At 43.0% G+C, this 22,271-nt stretch overlaps 1 protein-coding gene across 5 annotated transcripts; it reads right to left on the reverse strand.

Moving 5' to 3' along the window:
- Positions 1 to 1,383: 1,383 nt before the first annotated feature.
- LOC130253712 (SERTA domain-containing protein 2-like) lies at positions 1,384 to 15,945 on the reverse strand. 5 transcript variants are annotated; one of them, XR_008840600.1, is made up of 5 exons: positions 15,819 to 15,944; positions 13,767 to 13,872; positions 13,463 to 13,561; positions 12,334 to 12,452; positions 1,384 to 4,927 (listed from the first exon to the last, which is right to left on the reverse strand). XR_008840600.1 is itself a non-coding variant. In XM_056492514.1 (4 exons), exon 4 carries the CDS (start codon positions 4,921 to 4,923, stop codon positions 4,072 to 4,074), a length of 852 nt encoding a protein of 283 aa, XP_056348489.1. In that variant the 5' UTR covers positions 4,924 to 4,927; positions 12,334 to 12,452; positions 13,463 to 13,561; positions 15,819 to 15,922; the 3' UTR covers positions 1,384 to 4,071. The 5 variants fall into 5 exon arrangements, 4 of the variants coding, with proteins under 4 accessions (XP_056348489.1, XP_056348490.1, XP_056348487.1 ...); XM_056492514.1 differs by lacking the exon at positions 13,767 to 13,872 and having other exon boundaries at positions 15,819 to 15,922; XM_056492515.1 differs by lacking the exon at positions 15,819 to 15,944 and having other exon boundaries at positions 13,767 to 14,113.
- Positions 15,946 to 22,271: the final 6,326 nt, after the last annotated feature.

Below are 22,271 nucleotides of genomic sequence, written 5' to 3' on the forward strand. Positions count from 1 at the left end.
GAACACTGAACTGCAGCACACCCTCGAAAGGCAGCGTTTGCTGCTGCTCTGTGCTGCAGCATCTGCAGCAGCTTCCTCAGGAATGAGTCAGTCCAAGAGCTGATGGCACGGTGGTCACACCACTGGATTGCTGTGTAGCTCCTTCTAGAACTGTGCTTTTTTTTCACACTGTGGTCAGCAGGCTCCAGACAGGGAGGAGGAAGTCTGTAAGCAGCAGCCAGTGCAGTCCCATCAGTGAAAGTTGCTGGAGAGCCCTCTCTTATGCCTCAGTTTATTTGATATGGAAGTTTTCTCCCTTAAAATGGAGGGAACTTAATGTAGTTCTTAAAATGGCACATAAAGAGATTTGTCTCTGTTTAAACACTTAAAAATGAGGGGAAATGATGATTCTGTCTCAATTTAAACCTGGAAAGATCATTGCAGAAAGATCTCATTTTAGAGGTCTACAACAGAAGAGGATGGAAACCTCTAAACCTGAAGCTCCGGTTTGATTTGTACAAGCAGCTTTTCACTAGCCCACAGTGGCAGGGCTTTTGTCCAGCCTGACAAGCACACAGGTCTGAAAAGTCATCACTATGTGTGTCAAGGACACTTGAATGTGACTCTTGCTTCCAGGCACAGCAACCCTTGAAGGGACTGGGAGCACCTCACAGGGCACTGGAGACAAAGGCCAGAGGACAGCTCAGTGCTAAAAACAGGTCACCTGTTCCCAACAGAAATCCTCCTGTCCCACCTCCTGGAAAAATGCTCTGTGGGCCATCCCTTCATGGTTGTGAGGGTGTAGTGCTTTTTAGTGAAAGCTCAGAGCCAGAGCAAAGCTGCAGCTTAGATACTAATAGCTGAAGTAGAGAAAACTTGTGGATTGCATTAAACGAGTGTAACATTATTAGAAGATTGCAAATTCTGACCTGCAGACTCAGACTCCAAGCTGGGAGCATGAGATACTGTGTAAGACAATGACCACTGAGCAGTGGAGGAGAAAACACCATGAAGACCGCAGATCTTATTATTATTAATGGTCCAAATTATTGTTATGGACATAACTGCCCAGGAATTTCACAGTTCACAGTCCCTCTTTGGAGGCACCAGCTCAGGCTGTGGTGCTTCCCTAAAGGAATCCATCCCTCAGGAAGCTCCATGTGGAACCCCATGGGGCCTGGCCTCTGTAATTTCTGTACAGGTTTGTAAGGTGTTTAGTATTTCTAGGGACAAAGCATGGAGGAGATGGGGTATGCAGAGAAGGAAAAAAAGGTACAAATGCTGAGGGAAAATGTTTTGTCTTCTTGGTCTTTCACTCACAGAAAAGGTGGCAAGGTGCCATCGATTTTTTTTTTTATGCATTGTTTTTAAAACAGTCACATACTGAAGGCTCCAAAATATAACTGGTTTAAATGCAAAACTGTGGCTTTTATTTCCAAACATACAATAAATAGGTCCACCACAACTAGCCTCTAACTTCATTTTACATGGAAGGATTTTAAAATTAGTTTGTGCATATTTAAAAATTAAACTTCCCTTTGCACATAATTCCAAACATAACCAAACTGCATTACACACCAGCTCATGGTCTTGGCACTGTGACACAAGCAACCAATTAGAAACAGAGCTCTGTAGCCAGGACTTGTACAAAAATTGCATTTTGAATTGTTGATAAAAGATCTACCAACAATTAAATCTTTTGCTGCAGCATACAAAAAACTTTAGTACATAAATGTTGAAAAGTTGTCTTCTGTTTCTGTAGAGACTGCAAGGTAAGTGGATTTATTAAGTTCACTATTTGCTATATGGTACGATTTTCATATCAAAATATCTTTACTGCATAGTAACATTCCGTATTTTCAAATGCAAGAAGAGATTAGATGCAGTCTTTTTATTTTATCCCTCATCACTGAATTTAAAGACATTTTTAACCGCATCTCTGTTTCATCACAGTGCAGAAGGCCCTTAATATTTCAAGGATTTATTCAGTCATTTTTAATACAAAAGTAGAGGCTGAGGAAAAGCCAGAGTAGTCTATACACAATGCACAATCTGTGTACATTCTGAAGCTGTACCTCTTCAAGAACTAGTTATACACTCTTCAAACAAATCCCTTTATCCAGCAATTCAAAATGCTTTAGATCAGAAGTTTTATATTAGAATCAATACAATATATGCATATAAATACATTTATACCCTTGGGTTGCTAAACAACCCAGATGGCTGCGAGGATGTGACCTGAAATGGTTCTCCATTGGCCTGGGATACCAAATTATGTCGGCAGCTAACTGTTAACCAAGAGAGTCACAGTAAAAAATGGAGATCTCTGCACAAGGCAGGTGTGCCACAGCATCAGTTAAGACTAGAAATACCAGGTGACACCCTGGCCCCTTCAACAGGGCCAGGATTTCAACTTCTGTGAGATGCAACACACAGGCAACATTTTTCCCCTCTGCCGACGCTCCCTTCATAAAAAAGTCTCAGCAGAACAACAAAAAACCAAAAAATACAACAAACCAAAGCAAAGGTTTTACAACTGCAAGTTTCCAAGACAGGCGCTGCAGCTTTCAAGAACAAAGTAAAAGTTTTATAATTAAAAAAAGAGGAAAAAAATAACAAAACCCAAACCAAAAAGCAATGTGCAAGTGTGAAACTCAGAAGACGATAGCAGGGATCGATCTAGACCTCGGTTCAGGCTGAAACACAGAACCCGAACTGCCTGATGGAAAACCAGTTCTCACTGCAAATCATCTCCAGCTGAGCAGGGTGTTCGTGTATCTGTATAAAAAGAGCCCTGCCCCACCCAGGACAGGCTGGGGCAGCAGCTCCAGGTGGCCCCGGCCCCCGGGAGGGACAGGGCCAGCAGCAGTGAGTGGGCACAGCCCCAGGGAGCTCCAGGGCCGGCACAGCAGTGGGTGATGTGGTCTCAGCGTTCTCAGCTCAGTTTCTGGAAGGATGCAGAAATGTCGACCGAGTATCCTCCAAAGGTGCTAGAGGTTTTAAGCTTGAAGCGTTTCTTCCCACAATGCCAGGTATACAAATGTGTATCTTTTTAAATAATATTGCACATAAAAATCATCTTAAAATTTGTAGTGAAAGCAGGGTTGCAGGACAGTGTTTTCCAAAAGAGAATAAAAAGCTACCTGTACATAGTAAGTTTTAATTTAAAGAACGCCAAGATTATTCAAAATCTAAGCACATAATACTGACAGAAAAATGTTAAATTGCACAATCTACATATAAATTAATTTGTAAATACTTAAACGTTTTTAAACATTGAATACCCTTGATTTCACAAATCAGCTAGGTCACTGTCAAAGGATCAACTTAATGAGTTAGAAGTACTTTCCCCCAGAAAGAAACAGAAATAAAAAGATTTGCAGTCTCAGATGAAGCACTGGAAAGAGTTAAAGCATTTCAGCTCAGAGGTAGTGCTAAACACATCCAACTAGAAGTCCATTATATTTGAACTATGATGAAATAACGTAGTAAAATGTAGAAAGACTATAAAATTTACAAAAATAAATAGTTCTGAATGCTTTAGAAAATGCAAGAGACTTTGTTGGTACGTGTCTTGATCTGCTTTTCTGACCAAAAGAAAGCAAAGCGTGTCTCATTTTTAAAATATACCCATCTCTAGTAACATGTCTGCAATCCACACAATCTAACTCTTGCAACTTGACAGATGCCAGCTTGGCATAAACTCTGATATTAAAAATAAAGTGGAGGCATTGTAAAAGATCACCTCATATGAAATTTGCTTTGCATGTAAATTCTTCTGTCAAATTAAAAATTGCACATAAAAAAGTTTATTGAAAGAGGCATGAGGGGTGATGAGGGTATGTGCCCATTGTTCCACATACACCCTGGAAGGAAAATGATGATTGCACAGTTCTGATAAATAATTATTTTTTTTTAAAAAATCTGCCACTTTTTTGGTTTGTAAGTTTTGGAATTATTTAGAAAATCCTACTACGGACAAATTATTATTTAGTTTGCTTTTTAAAGAATTCTTTACAACTATTCCAGTGGCTTTTATCCTGAAACCAAATGGAAGTGGCAGTTTAAAAGTATCTTTGGGTAAAACAAGTATCAGGATCCAACCAGAATTTCCATTATGTGGTCCAACTCACTCAGATCTGTTCTACATATCTGAATGTTGTTTGCTGAAGAAGAATTACAAGATGGGAAGGTTTTCAATGGTTCTTCTGTAGCGAGAGATGGTGATCTGGGCGGCATCAGGGGAGGGCAACAGAAGTCTGAATCATACATTGAAGTGTCAATATCTTCAAAAATGTCATCTATTGCCAAATCCTTCAAGTAACTGGTTGAATTTGAAATCTCAAAGGAGCCAAACACACATTCAGCTCCCTTCAAATCCTGTCTATCATCTTCTAGTTTCAGACCAGTATTTTCTGGAAACTTTGCCTGGTCATCTCCAGTAGGAACAAGACAAGTAGGTGGGCTTATATCTTCTACAAAGTCTAAATCCTTCAGAATAGATGAAATAGCAGATGACATGTCGTCGTCCGAAACGATCAGCAGGCTGTTTTCAATTGGGTCTTCTGCAGACCGCAGGTCACAGCAGTGAGACTCTTGCTGACCAACACCTGAAGGCAACTGAAGGGGAATCCCAGGTGACTCCATCCCTGTGTAGCTGTGAGCAGCAGGAGCAATGCCAGGGCAGATGCTCACTGGCTGCTGGCTGCTCTCCTGTCTCATCTCCTCCTGAATCTGCCGCACGGTGTTGGCGATGAGGACGGAGCGGTGCAGGTTGGGCTCCACCAGCATTTTGTACGTCTGTAACTTGGTGAGGCACATGTTGAGCACCAGCTGCCTCTTGAGTGGGTAGGGCAGACTTCGACTGGAATCAAAGGCACTCGAGAGACCAGCCATGTTCTCCTCATAGTCACTCAGCTTGCGCTTTAGGCCTCTCCCCAACATGAAACTGGAAGACAAAAATTGTGAATTAACCTTAGGCAGGCCCAACAGACAATTCTGAAAACCCCCCAGTGTACGAGGCATTGCTTAGCTTAGACTTTTGGTGTCACAGAACATCAAGAGACAGAAAGAAATCCTACACAACAGTACTGCCATTGAAAAGATGCACTTTCCAGCTAAATTGTTTCATGACAACTTATTTTTTAAACAGAAACATTGAAGAAATACACTCTCTTTAAAAACAGCAACATACTTAAGTATATCTGACTGACCACATGAAATAAAATAGATGCTTATATTAAGGATCGAACAACTCTACAGAATATTTTACCATCTCCATTTTAATATTCATTCTTGGGTACAGCAGGTAAGACTTCAAGCTAGTTTTCAACACCCATTTTGATCTCATTAAGGCATTCCAATGCCTTGCTCAGTGTCTCTGAGAACTCTGTGTAGAACTGATTCTTCTTTTTTTCTTTGGTGACCCAAAATTGTTTTACAGCAAGACCAACAGCAGGGCCTCCCATGGGAAACCCATTCCACAGCTTGGTAGCTTGGTTAAAAGGGAGGAAATCTGGCTGAGCTCACAGAGATATAATGGGTGCTCATGGCTGCTAGTTCCCAACCTGCTACTGACTTCACACTGAGAACACCAGGCAGGAAGCTATCAAAGAGCATTTTAAAAAGGACCAATTTTGGTAAAATAGTTAGGAACAAAAATAGAATTTAGTCAGTTTCGATCTGCTTTATGTGCTCTTGCATTGAAATACACTAAGTCTAGAACAGTATGGTACAAAAACCATTACACACACAAACATCTAAAATATAAGTGATCCAAACAAATACCTGCTTGGGTACTTTGCAAGTTTTATTAGGAACAACAAGCCTTATGCAATCACTCATATAAACACAGAGAAAGAGTATACTCTGCACAGACAACACTGGTAAAATCCTAGTTACACACATCCTAAAGTGTCCGTGAATACACCTTGTTCCCAAACTATTAAAAAAAATTTAGCAATCATAAATTAGACACCAGTGGCAGATTAAGGGCAGATCCTTCACGCACAATGATCCAGACCCTGCATGCTGCCGAGGGCCTCCCAACTTCCTTTTCATGTGAGCACTGGATGCTGCCAGCAATAGCTCAGCTGATGGCCGCAGCTGCCAGCTGCTAGCCTGTTGCTAGACTTTTGGGGACAAGGAAAAGGCAGCAGGATAAAGCCTCTTTTACTTTCAGGATTTCTCCAGATTTGCAGGGAGCATGGCAGGGCTCCATGGCTACATCCATCTGCCCAGACAAGGCTGTTAGAGAACTCAGCTCCTCTGAAGGAACTGAAAGCAAGCAAGCAGCGCATCCTCCTCAGCAAGACACACGAGAGAAAACAGCTGTTACAGGAGTTTAGGTGTCAGACTTCTCAATAGTACACACTTTTTTTTAAGGACATATCTGGATGAAATTCAACTTGTCCTAGGACTGCATTTTTACTTAGCAGGGAGCAGTCTGGTCTATCTTCAGTTCATTAGCATAGTCACTCTTGAAACAGAAACAGACTTTAATTACTTGTTATTTTACCACTGCTGCAATTTTTTAACTTTGGAACTCTTTTTCTCTAAAGTTTTCTGCTGACGTGCCACAGCACCAGCTGAATCTCTCTAAAATCCAGAAGGTGCCTGGATGTGGTGTGCCTGTTCACCTGGGTCATCTTCCCACACTGATCATGTATCCCTCTCCAGCTCCGGCACCCCATTAAGAGCAAACAGATCCAGCCACTACCGAGCACTCCTCTACAACAACAGAACAAATCTGGATACAAAGTTCAGGCACAAAATATAATAACAAAGTATTCTGGGGAGGCAGTGTGTGTGTCAAGGATCCTCAAACTACTGACAATACAGTCAGTAACTGGTAACTTTTAACACAGTCTATGGAAAATCACATTTATGCAGGACAAGTAGACTGTTGCTAAATATACCAACTCTTGTCGTGAACACAGTAATTTATGCAAATCATAAACTCACAATAAAATTGTGAGCTCTCCATTTTAAGTAGCATTTAAATGTGGTGTACTACCTCAGGCATTACTTCATAACATCACTGTAAAAACAAATATTATGCATCAAAACAGCTGTTTCTTCACTGAGCACCATCATTCCTATACACTGCAAACTAGTGGGGTTTGTTTCTTTTTATTTTTTTTCCCTATACAGACCAAAATTTACAATATTTGCATAAGGAAATGAAGTTAGGACCACTTAGGAAACAGCAATTCTGACATTTCATACATTCAGAATGCTTGGTTCTGATAACTTACTGCTTTTAATTTTTTTTAAAATACATATTTATACTTTGTTATACACACAGGACACACTATTCTTATCTGTTTGAAATATATAAATGACGTTAATTCCTAACGTCTCAAAAATGTGCTAGTATTTACATTCTGTAAGCAAGCTTAAAGAGTAAGTAGACTATGATATGAAGGATGCATAATTTCAGAAAAACAACTTAATATGACATTTTACTTTTCAACTCAAACGGTAGTCTAGTTAGACTAAATTCTTCATGCTCATATAGGCAGACACTCCTCTCTTCATTCCTCAAATTTCCTTTGTAAAATTTGTCCCAGAGCATTTTAGAAATATGTAACAATGCCTGAGCATGACAGCACTTGACTGCAAAAATGAAGTGCAAGAAACACTGTTTGCTCCAACTTCAAAATGTTTCTACTTAACATACTCCCCAGTCCCAAGATGTGTTTTTAAAACAAACATAGTACCACCTTACATTTTAGAAATTCTGTCTAACATTGTTTTATTTCCTAACAGGAAAGATTCCCTACTCTCCCTCCAGGAGCCAGAGGACTTCAGAGGTTACACAAAAATTTGGAAAAGGCTACTAAAAACCACAGTACCATCGGTACAGTGGATTTAAAAATGACTAGTGTCATGGTTGCTACAGGAGACATTAAATTTCAGTTCTTGTCAAACACTCAGCTGCTGACCTACAAAAGACACAAAGCCCCTTTGTTAGCAGCTAATCTACATTTTATCAGGCCTTTTGCTTTACTTTCTAACACAAGAATTTCTGACTGGATCAGATCCTTAACAAACTACTGTGTATTTTCTAAGTAGCTTGTTCTTCCCTAGTGCTGTGTATTGACACCTCATCCCAAGCCCAAAATTCAGACAGATGCTCTCTTTCACAGCATTACTTTGCAGCGGAGGATGCTGATGGCAGTATTTAATTATGCAATGCTTACTCCACTTCAGTTTTTGGTAGTAGGGCAAAGAAGCAGCCGTGCACACACAAACCCCCAGCTGCCTGCTCAGAGTAGGAGCAGTGTCAGCCCTTCCATCAGCTGGCATGAGGGCACAGCCAGCTCAGGGCGGCACAATCTGGGCACACTAAAGCACCAAGAGCCTCCAGAAACTTCACCCTCCTTACTCCAGCCTAATTCCAGGAACCTACTCACATCTCAAAAAAGCTAACAGGATTTTGGGATGTGCCAATCTGATGACCTGTGATTTGTAAGTAAATAAACTGAGTAAGAATTAAAAGTTTATGCCAGTGTTAAATGTGAGGTCTGTACATAGCTGTTCAGTTATAAAAGCAGCAAGCTCTAAGTCACCCTTTTCTTGAACTTGAAAAAGTTCCACAACAAAATTTTTTTTCCCGTTCAGATGATCTATTTTAGAATCTTTTGTCATGAAAAAAACCAGGAACAATGAGGAGCAACACATCTCAACTTCTTTCCTAGCATTTTCTCATCCTTTCTCATTATAGTAATGCAAACTGAGCCACAGGCTGTTTACTGCAGAATGCTTTTTTAATGAAAATAATTTTTCAGATATAGAGAAAAGGAAGCAAAGTGAACTAAGTATTTGAGAGTACCAAACTCTCTATTCACATCACTGAACTACAATGGAGTCTACAAAGAAATTCTGCCCTGACAGCATGCTCCTCAGTTTCTTCCAGTCCTCCATGGAGGACATTTCACAGCAACTCTCTGCTAAGATGGGAAGAAGCATCCAAGCACTGTAATCCTACACCACACCAGGGTTTGAAAAAACCTGGGAGGGAAGAGGCATGTCCCTGGCTGGCAAATCCACACAATACCAAACAAACAGGCCTGGTCAGGGTGCAGCTACTCAGAAGAAACATTCCAGGCTACCAAGAAAAATTCACATTGCGACGTGTTGTGGACAATACAGGGCCCGTGCCACCATTTCAGCTCCATCTGTCACTCGGTCTGACAGTGCAGCTGCCACTGACACATGGCTGGGAAGTACAGCTGGGAACACTCTCAAGGAACAATGCAACATGTGAAAACCCTCAATTACTTCTATCTGGGCAAACTACTACTTAAAAACTTTTTTGGAATATGAGGGAGAAGAACTGAAAAGAAAAGTCAAACAATGCTTAGAACTCAGAACCTCACAGAGCTTTAATTTTCAGTAGAGAGAAGCTTCAAAAAATGAGTGCCATGGTTAGTATTGCCTGAACACAAACTTTTCATGCACAAAACCACACTGTATTAAACTACACAACAATTATTTATTTACCACTAAATATGTTTAAATAGCAAGGCCATCACTATGCAGATAAAGATAGTTGAATTCATAGTGGCTCTTTTCAGCTTTTCTTTTTAGAGTATTATTAAATCCAAACTTGTTTGATCCCTTCTGTACAGCCACACTGCTGCATTTTTCAGTCCAAGACTGTCTCAAAGTGAAATACTACTTTTTCTTACCAGACAAAAATACCAGCTTTGCAGGTGTGTAAGCACCTCATGAGTGAAAGCTGCCTGTCCAGTTTGCAGTAATGCAAGTAAAGTATTAAAATCAAAATTAGAGACTCCTTGCTATTGTAATTTGGGTAATTCCCTTTCAGTCTCCTGTGTCTGGTAACTGTAGAAACCATGTAAAGAGCAAAGACAGACAGAAGTCTCTCTGGGCTGTAGACTTGTGTTAGTGGCTGACCAAGGCTGGCTGATAACCTGGTGTTCTGCTCTCCCCTCTATTCCATGGACACATCTCACAAGCACACATCTATCTGCAGGAAGTGCAAAGGAAGACAAACACCCCGACAGCTATGGCTGTTTCCCAGAATTATTTGATGTTTGCTGCACACTATTTTTAATGATAATCCTCCCCCTACCCGACAGACATTTTTAGGAAACAACTTCATAAGCGCTTTCAGTTAAGTGCTGGACTGGCTATTGGCTTGTATTTCATGTAGAAAATGCACAAGAAAATGGAAAGGCTGAAGGTGTAGTTAACAGACATAGAACAAATCCCTTCCTCCCATCCAGGCTTAGTGCTGATCACTTGGACATGCCTTACATAACAGGGTAAGCTGTCAGAGCACACAGAACATCTCTGATCTGGGGTCCCCAGCAAGTGCTGGAGATCCCCACACTACATCTTGGGTGTTACCCAGAGCAAGTAAACACCAAAGTAAAAAGCAGTTTAGACCTGAAGATACTTCCAAATATACAGCAGTGTGTTTAAGTCCCCATCCCCCTTCAGCCCTGCCCCAGTTTAGCCAAGATGAGTAACTGCTGGAGAAGGCACAAGTGACTAAAAGTGTGCATACAGGGAGGAGTGCTGTCCTACCAGCTTACTCCCATACCTAAACTCCTATGCAACAACTTGTTCACAGGACTCAGAAATTACCAGAAAATAGCTGCTCAGAGAAAGAAGACTTAATGTCAACTTTTCGGTCAACAAATACTGACGTATAACACACCCACGGTCTGGTACAAAGTAACTGGAACACAGAACCAAGATATGCTACTGCTCAGACTCAAGAAACCCCAACAAAAACAACAAACAAACCCAACCCCCACCCCCTCCCTCCCAACCCTGGAAACAAAAACCCCACACCTAAGGATTTCCCTACATTCTAAAACTAAGACTAGCCTGAATAGTACAGGAAAGAAATAAGAGGAAGACTGAGTTTAGAACAGAATTATTCTGGAATTAATAAAGTTCCCACTGCCATTCACTATGCATGGCAATAGAAAATCAAACTGTATCATACACAAATATTTTAGGAGCTGAAATGATGTTTAGGAAGCACTTGGAATTAAGTTTTACCTTGATTTATAAGTTAGTTTGAAAACCCCCACAACAACCTGTTTATATTATGTCTACTGGGATCTGGAAAACTCCTGCACTTAAGGACATCTTTCTAAGTTCCTTACTCCCATTTTATTTCACAAAGCACTGACAAAAGCTTTGCTTTACAAACTATGGCAGCTAAGTTTCAGAGTATGGCATTTCACTCTGGAGAAGGAACTTCTCTGTAAGGATATGTACCTTCCACAGCTAAAATAAATGCGTGCCAGTGCTTACTAGAGAGAAGCTTCCATCCTTAAAAAATCCCAAACTAAACCACTATCACTCTTGTCTACATTTATTAATAAAGGTCACGTGTATATTTTTAATGAGTGTGTGTTTAGCAAGGTTTTTTCAGGGATTTTGGTGGATTTTTTTCTTTTAAGTGGAAGCAGTGCCTGGAATCATTTAAACTAAGAATCAATACTAGCTGGCAAAAGCTAATACATGATCAAGAGTTACTAAACCTAGAAACTCCTGTGCTAGAACTAAACTATAATTAAATGAGAACATAAAACTAATAAAGGAAATAAGAACCAAACCACCATGGTTCCACCAAAGCATCTCATTGGAAAGACAAAGGATCATTAGAGCTGCAAATGCAATGACAGATCTCTTCACAGCTTGTTCCAGTCAACTGAACAGTTCTCAATCCCATATTTACTTCAAATAGAGATACATTCACCTACATAAAACTAACACACGTTGTAGGGTTACAGTGATCTAAAAGATCTACTAATAAAAGAAGTTATAGCTTATTAAATACTAGAAATTGGCATGCCCATACTTTAACAGAAAAAAATGGACAATTAACAGTAAAAGGAAACAAGAAAAAAAGCTCTTTTTCCTCATAGAGGACTCTGCATTTATTCTTTCAGTAACCAAATCAGAAATGATGGAATTTTCTCTCATAGGTCACAACTTTACTTCAATATCCGAAATGCCACCTTCTCACAAGACAAAACTGCAACACTCAGTTCTAGCAGCTGAACAGTGGATCTTACCATAAGGTTGAAGTTTTAGTTAAGCAATTTCTAAGACAAACATCTTAAGGCAATATGCTTTATCACATTGTAATAATTCCCCATTATGAAGTAAAAAATAGTAACTGAAATTCAGAATACTCAAACTAAAGAGTTTTTACCTCACTTTATATTATATATCCCATTTCTGAAAGATAATATTTCAGTTTACCATCCTAATGCACAAAAAACATCTGCAGCCCATTATCAGAACATGTCCTATGCACGTAAGATACAATTTCATAAAAAAAAAATCACAAATAGTTACCCTTAGAAAACAGAAAGGAGTCCAGGCAGGAAGATTCTGGATTTTGCATAAAGCGTGGTCATCCAAGAGTCTTGAACTATCCCAGAGGCCAAGCCATCCACAGAGGTAGGATGATGCGACTTAAGAAGAAAAACAAAACAAAACCAGAGTATTTAATTACAATGCGGTGGGTGGGTTTTATTTTTTTTTTTTAAACCAAAAGCATTAAGCACACAATTAAATACAACTTTTAAAATGATTTGTGTTAAATTCTATTAAAGCAGATAAATATGGGTAAACCCCCCTAAAATTCATGAATACACTGAAATAAGAGGACCTAACAGTTTCACCTGTGAACACAAAAAAATGTGGAAATTATCTTTCATAAATGAGTATTACAGAATGCTGATCCTCTAAGTGTTAGGCTTTAGGACAAGGACTTACACTGCTACTTCGTCAGGTTATCGAATGCCAATTTACAATTGTAATCATCTCCAAAATTACATAATCAGGAGAGAGAATACCATGCATTGTGAAGAACTACATTTCAGAATTATCCCCTAACGCTTATAGGCTGCAAAAGCAGTTAGATTTTTATTTAATTCCCCAACTTTCCTCTTTCTCAGCATACACAAAACGAGAAAACAATTGACCAGGTATCTTATGATTGTGTCTAATGTTCAGTGTGGCACCATTACCATCAAACTCCTGATATAGCAACATCTGCAGTATGGCTAGAGACCACATGGGATTAAATCATGGATTAGCTCAAGGCATTGGAAACTGGGAAATGTGAAAAGGCTGAAGTGACAGTAAACTATGGACTAGGCTAGGAAATGTGGAGGGAATTGCACGATCCATGCTCTTGAGGTCTCACCTCCACCTGGAGAATCAAACAGTTAGGAATCCCAAGAATTAAAGCCCTTGCAGGGGCTAAGAGCCTGCAGCCAGGACTGGATGTGACATGCCTGTTTGTGCACATCACACACACAGACACCTGACCCAGCTACGGCAAGCCGCCTCCCAAATGCACCGCAGGAGCAGGGATCAGTACTGCCTGCATAAACACAGGCCTCTGCGATCACAAATCAAGAGTTCATACAAAATCATTCACAATCTTAAAATAATACATAGTGAAAGGCAGTCTTACATTCAGACAGACGGGCAAGTAAACGCCTACAGTTCATCTTACATAGCAACTCATAGCCTGATGCTACCCAAGGGCTCCTCCGCTTACAGAACCTCGGAACTGTAAAGATGCAGTAAAACAGCAATAAAATGCCCGTGACCTAAGCAAGCCAAATCTAACCCACAGCAACAAATACATCAACATCTCCCTCCTCCTCCTAGAAGCTGACTTCTTTCCCAGCATAATGATATCCATGCTATCTGTAAATAACTAAAAAAGAAAAAAAAAAAAGCCCCAAACAAAGAGACAAATGAAGATTCATAACCTATTTGCTCTGAAACAGCAGACTTCAGATGGTCACTATCGAGGTTCATTAAAGTGTACTTGTTAGGTCACAGGGAGATGTGTGCAGGCACTGCATTTTCTATACACTGAACATAAAAACACATGTTTTAGAGTTTTAGGATTCTTTAATGCTAAAACAACTTTACAAAGCTAACAAGCATGGTAAAATGGTGAGAAGTTTTAGATTTTAGCACCTTAGGTAAAATACCCCGAACCCAACAAAACTAGAACCACTATAAAAAAATAGTACTGTTACTTGTGTTTTAGAAGTCCAACATTTTGCTAGAAGGAGATGAAGTCAAGAAGTTTTCAATTTTAATTTCTTTATTAGATGCAGAAGTAACTGTGGAAGTTTTGACTTTTGCCCTGTATGATTTCAAACTGGGTTGAGTGTCAGGAAGAAGTACAGTAGTAACATTATTAGGCTTAGTTTTTACAATCTGTTAGGGAAAAAGAAACAACTATAGAAGACACAGGGTAGCTGCAAATCACTATGAATTATATCTCTAGATTACTTTTTGTCTTCCCTTCCTAGTACGTGTCTAGGGGTCACTTTAGAATTTTGAGATTACAGCATCATTTCAATGTTAATGGTATTTCCCACAGTGCAGTTAACTGCCTGAACTATGGAATTTTAGCCACATCAAAAATGAAGTGGAAAATTACTGCATAAGGCTCCTACCTACACTTTTAGAAACGAGCATTCCAACACCGTTTGAAAAATTCCAGGCCTAACTAGGGCAGAAATTATTAACTGCACCTATTTGCGAGCTTAATCTGCAATATGCATAAAGACCCATCTTAGGCTCCTCCAGTCCTATCCACCTGCTCGTAGCCCAGACTAACAGACGTTTCCTAAGCCAAACGAAACCTGCTATTAAAAAGCTGATATATTAAGTCGCAGCTACCAAGCAGCAGCGACCAAAAGCGCCAGGATGGAGCCGCTGGGATTCAGGGAAAGCCCTTTCCTGCCGCCCTCCCGCAGCCGCTCCCGCGGCTCCTGCCACCATTTGGCCTTTGTGGAAGGAGCGTCGGTGCTTCCTGCGGGCGTCCCGCCCCCCCCGCGGCCGTGGGCAGCGGTAACCAGAGACAACCTTGGGCTTCCCGAGCTGCGAAAAGTTACACTCCTCCCCCTTCCTCCGCCCGGCTCGCTCAGACCCCGGCCGGGCTAATTATAACTGCGCGAACAACTTCCACCGCCGGCCGCGCTCCGGGCGCTCCCCCCGCTGTGGCCAGCCCGGCTCCCCGGTACCCGCACCCGGCCCTGCTGTGCCCAGCCCGGCTCCCCGGTACCCGCACCCAGCCCTGCTGTGCCCAGCCCGGCTCCCCGGTACCCGCACCCGGCCCCGCTGTGCCCACACCCGGCCCCGCTGTGCCCCAGCCCGGCTCCCCGGTACCCGCACCCAGCCCTGCTGTGCCCAGCCCGGCTCCCCGGTACCCGCACCCAGCCCTGCTGTGGCCAGCCCGGCTCCCCGGTACCCGCACCCGGCCCCGCTGTGCCCCAGCCCGGCTCCCCGGTACCCGCACCCGGCCCCGCTGTGCCCCAGCCCGGCTCCCCGGTACCCGCACCCGGCCCCGCTGTGCCCAGCCCGGCTCCCCGGTACCCGCACCCAGCCCTGCTGTGGCCAGCCCGGCTCCCCGGTACCCGCACCCGGCCCCGCCGTGCCCAGCCCGGCTCCCCGGTACCCGCACCTCGGCCCCGCTGTGCCCCAGCCCGGCTCCCCGGTACCCACACCCGGCCCCGCCGTGCCCCAGCCTGGCTCCCCGGGGCCGCCGTCCCTCCGCACCTCACTGCACCGCACCTCCCCGGGGCCCGCCGCCCGCTCCACCTGTCCCCGCTGTCCCCTCCTCTCCCGCCGCCTCGCCGGGTGCCCCTCCAGCCCTCACCGGCAGAGCCCCCCCCCCCCCCGCCCCGTCAGGGCTCCCGCCGCCCCCGCCTCGGCCTCCCGCGTGCCCGGCCGTCACCCCGCGGCCGCCGCTGCCCTCTCCCTGCCCCCGGCTCCCTCCCGCCGCCTCCCGCCCGGCGCCCCACCTGGGAGCAGAGCAGCCCCCGTGCCTCCGCAGCAGCCGCGCTCCCTCCTGTCGGCGGGGCTGGGACTCGCCGGGAGGAGGCGGAGGCAGCGCCACCCCCGCCGGGCCCCGGCAGCCTCCGCTCCGCCCTTCCCTCCTCCCGCCGCTTCCGCGGGGGGGCGATGCGTGCGCTGCGTGCGCCGCGCGCGCAAGCTGCCCGCCCTCCCATTGGCCGGCGGCGCTTTCAACCTGCCCGGCAACCATTTTCTGACTGGCCGGCGAGCCGGGGGGGCGGGACTACGGCTGGTCCCGCGGCACCGCCCAATGGGAGAGCCGGGAGAGCCGCGGGGGCGGGGCCGCGCGCCAGCCTCGCCCAATGGGGACGCGGGCGCCGCCGAGTCCCGCGTTCCCCGGCGCGGCGCTCCAGGGGCGGCCCCGCCCGCGCTGCCGGGGTCGGCGGAGCGGCCGCGCCGGGCCGGGTCGGGCTCGGCACCGCGCTCGGCACCGCGCTGCACCGCTCCTCCCGCCACCGCTGCTGCTGCACTTCGTGCCTTGAAACCACCGCGGAGCCATCGGCCAGCCCGGGCACAAACCCACAACCGTCCTCGCCCCTCCTCTTATTTTTTTTAAAAGATGAGCTCGCAGTCCGTCTGTGACCAAAAGTACCAAATTTCAATGAAAGGCACGCCCAGGGCCTCTACAGAGTAGCGTTCCTCCAACGCCCGGTGCCAGGGCTGTTGGGAAACGAGGCGCACACGTCTCCCGACCAGCCCTAGCGCTACGTCAAGCATTGCACAATTCTCCCATGAATATTCACTTGATTTTTTTTTTTTTTTTTTTTTTTTTTCTTCAAAGACGAGGTGGTTTTAGCCATGCTCAAACCTCGTATTTGCTTTTCACGGGCATTTGCGTAATCAAGTTACGTTGGCACGAGTGTTTGTATAAGCCAGATTTCAAAATCTGACACAAGTATTTGTAAAGATCGATTTTGATCCTATGTCGAACCCTTCCATGCGTTGGTTACCTGATGCATCCCCAACAATCTGCTTGATCTAAACCCATCTCGGAAAGAGTCAATCTCTTGGACATTAAAACCAAACTCACAGACGAGTTCCTACATTGATGGTGAGCACACACAAGGTGCCATGTCAGTCTCATAAATGCTACAGAAAAATCTGCAATTGTCTGGTGGAGATACACTACAGCTACCATGAATGATCATCTGCTTTTTGTGATTATTCGGCAAAGGAGATTTTTTCTTTGAAACCCTCAGGTCCAACAGATTTTAACCCTTGTGTGTCCTGATGGGCACTCGTGAAGGGGTGGGAGTGTGCAAGGCCTGACCCAAATGCAGGGGCAGAGAGGCAGAAAGCTGGAGCTGACCCCCTGCGAGTCCCTCACTGAGGATGAGGACACCGTCTCTCCAGGCCACCTCTCTCCTGCACCATGGTGTCCCCAGTTCCTCGGCCACAGCTGTGCTCTGACCTCACTGCTGGGGGTCACGGAGCACTGAAGGGGAGCGAGCGCTGCCCTGAGAAGCGCTAATGAATCCTTTTTGACACGCTGCCGGAGCAGTGTCACCTCCCCGAATGGCTGAGGGGTGACACCCCGGCCCCCTGGTCCATCTGCTGCACCAAGTGTAAGTGCAGCACCAGTGTCAACAGCACGGAGGGGGAGGAGTGGACCAAATACCCCAGACCCCTGCCTTCCCACCACACACTGTGGCTTAAGTGGAGGAGTAACTCTGACATGTTCAGGATTCTTCTGTCTGCTAAAGTCAGCCAGGGACAAGCAGGAGTACTGCACCAGGACCGACCCCTGCCGTATGCTGGGGATTATCTCCAAGGAATAGACATGGGATAGGCGTACAAAGGTAGCTGGTGCAGAAGGGATGGATCTGGAATCATGTTTAACATGGAATTAAAAGGGATGGTTTAACTAGCAGTACCACCGAGGTGTCCCCACAGCTTGAGCCAAGATTAGGCTTTGCAGACTTGACCCCTGCTGGCCAAAAGCCTGTGACCTCTGGGCAGCCCTAGAGCACCAGTACGGTCCTGGACGATTCTCCCTCTCTACAGCTCAAGGCACTGCTTGAGCCTCTGGCACAGCCATTCTCCTCCAGTCCAGCACACCTCCCAGAAAGACACCAACACCAGTCACCCTGCTCTCCTCACTCTTTCTTGAGTGATTAACCTAAGGTGATCAGCTTTTCTCTAAGCAATTTTGTTCTGTGCAATAGAAAAGTGTGAATGTCCCTTCTATAGTGCGTGTTTCTAGAAAGGTCAGTTGTTTCAAGCATGCTTTGACAAGAGCTACAGAAAAAAAAAGAACCTGGAGTTGTTTAAATGCATGCATCAGAGTTTTGGATTAATGGCTTAACATTTGAAGAAATTAATAGAAATTACACAAAATAACAGTGATTATTCATAAGGATTTGGTCACTTTTTTGCTTGTTTTAGCAGTGGGATTCACATTAAAGAAATGGAACCTGGAAGAAAAGAACTGTTTAGCTTGGCAATATTTAATGTCTCGTGCTAGGGGAGGCATGCTTGTCTCACACAGTGAAGAATTCAGAGGGCTGAGCTCACATAGAAAGTCTTTCTTGACAAAAAACTTCCTTTAAAATGTTCTCACATTCTCAAATGAGGTCATGTTCTAGGAGTCTAATGTTTTCCCATTTTGACTTGAACTAAGCTTGAGGCAAACAGAGGATTGCATATGATTTTTTAATGATTTAAACATGGACTTTCAGTATGACTATACTCACTGCAGCAGGCTAGGATGCCATTTTCACGAGCAACATATTTGCTTTTGCAACAAATTTCACATACACCAGGAAAAAACACAACCCTCAAACCCTGAATGTCTTTATGTAACTCGTCTGAAAGGAATGCTGAAGGTTTGCTACTTCTTCTTACCTTGATACTCGGCATCTATTCAAAAACATGGTTCCAGGAACACAGGAACTAACAAAGACTGCTTTCCTATGGATTTATGCCTGTGATTAATTACCCTGTCTAAGGTATGAGCTCTAATTGAAGCTGGTCTCATGCCTGGGAACTTATGTCTCTCCCTTATCTGGATTACTGGATATCAGTACAGAATGCTGTTTTCTTCTGGTATCTCCTTACTTGGAAACATTCTAAAAATGTAGTGACTGTGAGATCTGCTGGATTTGATTGAAATGAATTAGCTATTCTAAAGCTGAATGGCAGAATGATCCTTATGCCATCCTTCCATAGGGAAGTGAGAAAGGCAAAGAACACTGCACTAAACCCCACTTAGTTTTACCACCTCTTTTTGGTGGTAAAGCCTCTGTGAACAAACTATTCCTATACTTATTTAAGTTTATTAGAAAAAACCATGGCACAAGATGGTTATTACAAAACCTTACACCTTTACTGAATATTTCTCAGAGTAGGAAATTAGCCATTGTTCTCTTTTGTCAAAAGAATCACAATTTATGAGAAAAAGCACCTTCCCCCTATACATCTTATACCTTTCAAACAAAACAGACACACAAAAGCAACTAACGTTACTGAGCTTCAATTGAAACAATTAACCATTCAACAATTTTGTCTTAAACTTCAGTCAGCTCACTGGATACAAAATAATCCAAACACCTGGTGTCTTCCATATCTAGCCTTTCTGTCAGTAATGATCTCAAATACAGAAAAGTGAATTTGTTACGAGTACTGGGGTTTTCGTCTTTTAAACTTTTTTGGTTTTGGAGTTTGTTTTTTATCAACATACACGTTTTCCCTTTGGAAGTCCTGTTTTGTAAGTTTGTACAACCTCAGGCTGAAGTTGCATTGCTTTTTCTTGATTTCCTCTCCAAATCTTGTCTGTAAATGGAACATGAAAAATAGCATATACAGTTCCTTTACTGCAGCATTTTACTACTGCCATACATACTTGCACTTCCCACAAGCTCCATGAGGACTTCCAAATACAGCATACATGGGGATACAATTTCTGTTTAATTCTGGGTTTGCAAGATGTCTTATAATCACCTGTATCTTCAATTACTCTTCCCTAAAAAGGTGACAGTTGAAATTATTCAAATGCTTCCCTAGCAATGCAAGGCAGCCTCTAGCATTAGGTTTTCCTTTTGACACGTTTGTCATGCATGAACATTTACCACAATAACTCTTCAGGTCATAAACTACTTATTTTAGGGGAATTTTGATTAAGCAAATGAATAATTATTGGGTTTTTTAAGAAAGAGAGAGCTACTATACAAACTTATAAAAATCATGTCAAATAATGAAATTTTCATATTTTTCACTAGCTTTTTTTTTTTATTACTTTAAAGGCATTACAAACATCTAAAATAAGTCTCTTTATGACAAATTATTTGATGGGATTTCACCTCTCAATAAAAATTCCTTCAAATAAAATAGGAAAATTTATCTTAACTGTCAGCTTACAAGAGACACCACAAGTTTAGACAATCCTTGCAAAACCTTGTATTTGATAAGCCAGATTGACAAAAATATGTATGTCTCCAAGATGTTTATTTCATTTCTTTGAAACTTGGTGGCTTTGTACTCTTAGTATTAGTCAGAGCATGAAATAACACTCATTTAAGAACTGATGAGCAAACAAAATTTGTCATCATGAGACATGTTTCTTTTTTTTTTTTTCTTTTTTTTTTTTTTTTTTGCATATGGGACTACATCCTAGGCCTGAGACACAAGCATATTTTCACTTGGAACAGAAGTAATTTTGAATGCATTTTTATTTGTCTTATCATGAATGTCAGAAAACAGATGTGTTGGTATGTTTGTCATTCTAGCTTTTGACAGTTTGTTTACTTATAAGGGAGTATGGAATAAGTTTCAGGACTGTAAAGCAGTCACACAAATCAATATTCTGATACACAAAAAATCCATAATGGTCTGGTAATTACAATATTAAACTATACTCTGAGTCAATTTACAATAATGCCTTTTAAAATGCATACTAAAGCAGCCCAGACATACCCAAGACTTCAAAAACAGTCTAAGGAGTTTGAGAACAGGTAATTCCTGGTGAGTCTGAAGGCTCAGGTCACATGTGAATCCCTAACCTGCTCCAGGCTGAAATCCTTCACTGCTGTGCCTCTAAGGCAGTCTGGTCAGGAAAGGTGCTTTTTTTATTCAAAGACCTAATTCTCTCTCCATTGACCAAATTTGTCCTTTATTCCAGAGCTGTGGCAGAGAGAAGGGGTTAATAGAACCCAACAACCACACAAACAGAGAAGCAATAAGCAGACAAGCCATTGTTACAGCAGCCCAGACCTTGCACTTCTTGCCTTTGCAGAATGCCTGAGCTCTGATTTTCTGACAAGGGAAAAGGAGAAATAAAACCACAGGCACAGAAGAAGGGGACAGATAGTCAGTGTTACCTGCAAAGGAAGCAGATTGGATATTAGCTATGTGCTTGACAGTGCTTTCTTCTGTGTGAGCCTGCAGCCCAGAGCCATCAGCAGACCAGCAGCCTTGTCTGACACACAGCACTGATGCTGTGCAAGCTCAACTCTTCCCTAGGAACACAAGAGAAAAAAGGCTGCTAGGAGTGACAGCAAAATCTGTCAGAAGCCTTTCTGAATTTAAGAAGCTAAGTTTTCTCTTTTTAAATTTCCCATTTACATGGAGAAATTAAGAAAATCCTCACCAACAAGTATCATCTCTCACCATTTGTAGTAACAGCTCACTAAAGAAATGAGAATGGCAGCTAGAAAAGAAAGCCTCTTCTTTTATTATTTTTTTCAGCTTGAGAAGCTGAATTAGACTGAGACACATTACTAAAGCAGTAGGGAGACAAGCTGATTTTACAGACTGGTCTCTGCAATGTCAGACCAGCTGTAGGCACCCACCAGTCCTGCATGGTGACTGTGCAGATTTCAGCAATACCAATTCTTATATCTGCTGAGACATGATATCAGGCTTGTAAGAGCACATAAGATTTGGCATAAGTTTTGAGGATGTAATAAAATAGAATATATATTTCTGTTTAAATGCTTAACTCCACAAATGCCTACTTACCTAACACCTTTCCTGTTATGCCAATTGTCTTAACAGGCTACAGCTTCCTCAGTAAAGGAATGCACCCACCTAGATGCTTTGTAATAGAGTTATAAATACACATATATGCATTTGACATACAAAGTTTAACGGTTATGAACAAGTTATAATGATTTATATCTGGAACATGCAGACTGATGCACACTAAGGAGGGGGGGAAGAGCATTTTTCAAATATCTTAACATGAAATTGCTCATTTGATGAAAACAGAGCGTGTGGGGGCAGAGAGGAACATCCACAATTGCTCAAACCTGTGGGTTTTCAACACAGTTCAGAGCAGTTTTGGGAAAGCTTCCCAGAGAAACAGAAGATATTTAGTTATTCCAATCAATGCTTATGTTCCCATTGTAAAACTGATGTTCCCTGACTCTCTGTTTTACCCTAGGGCATCTGATGTCCAGTTCAAT

This window comes from Oenanthe melanoleuca, chromosome 5 (assembly GCF_029582105.1).
Source record: "Oenanthe melanoleuca isolate GR-GAL-2019-014 chromosome 5, OMel1.0, whole genome shotgun sequence".
Classification (NCBI taxonomy): Eukaryota; Metazoa; Chordata; class Aves; order Passeriformes; family Muscicapidae; genus Oenanthe; species Oenanthe melanoleuca.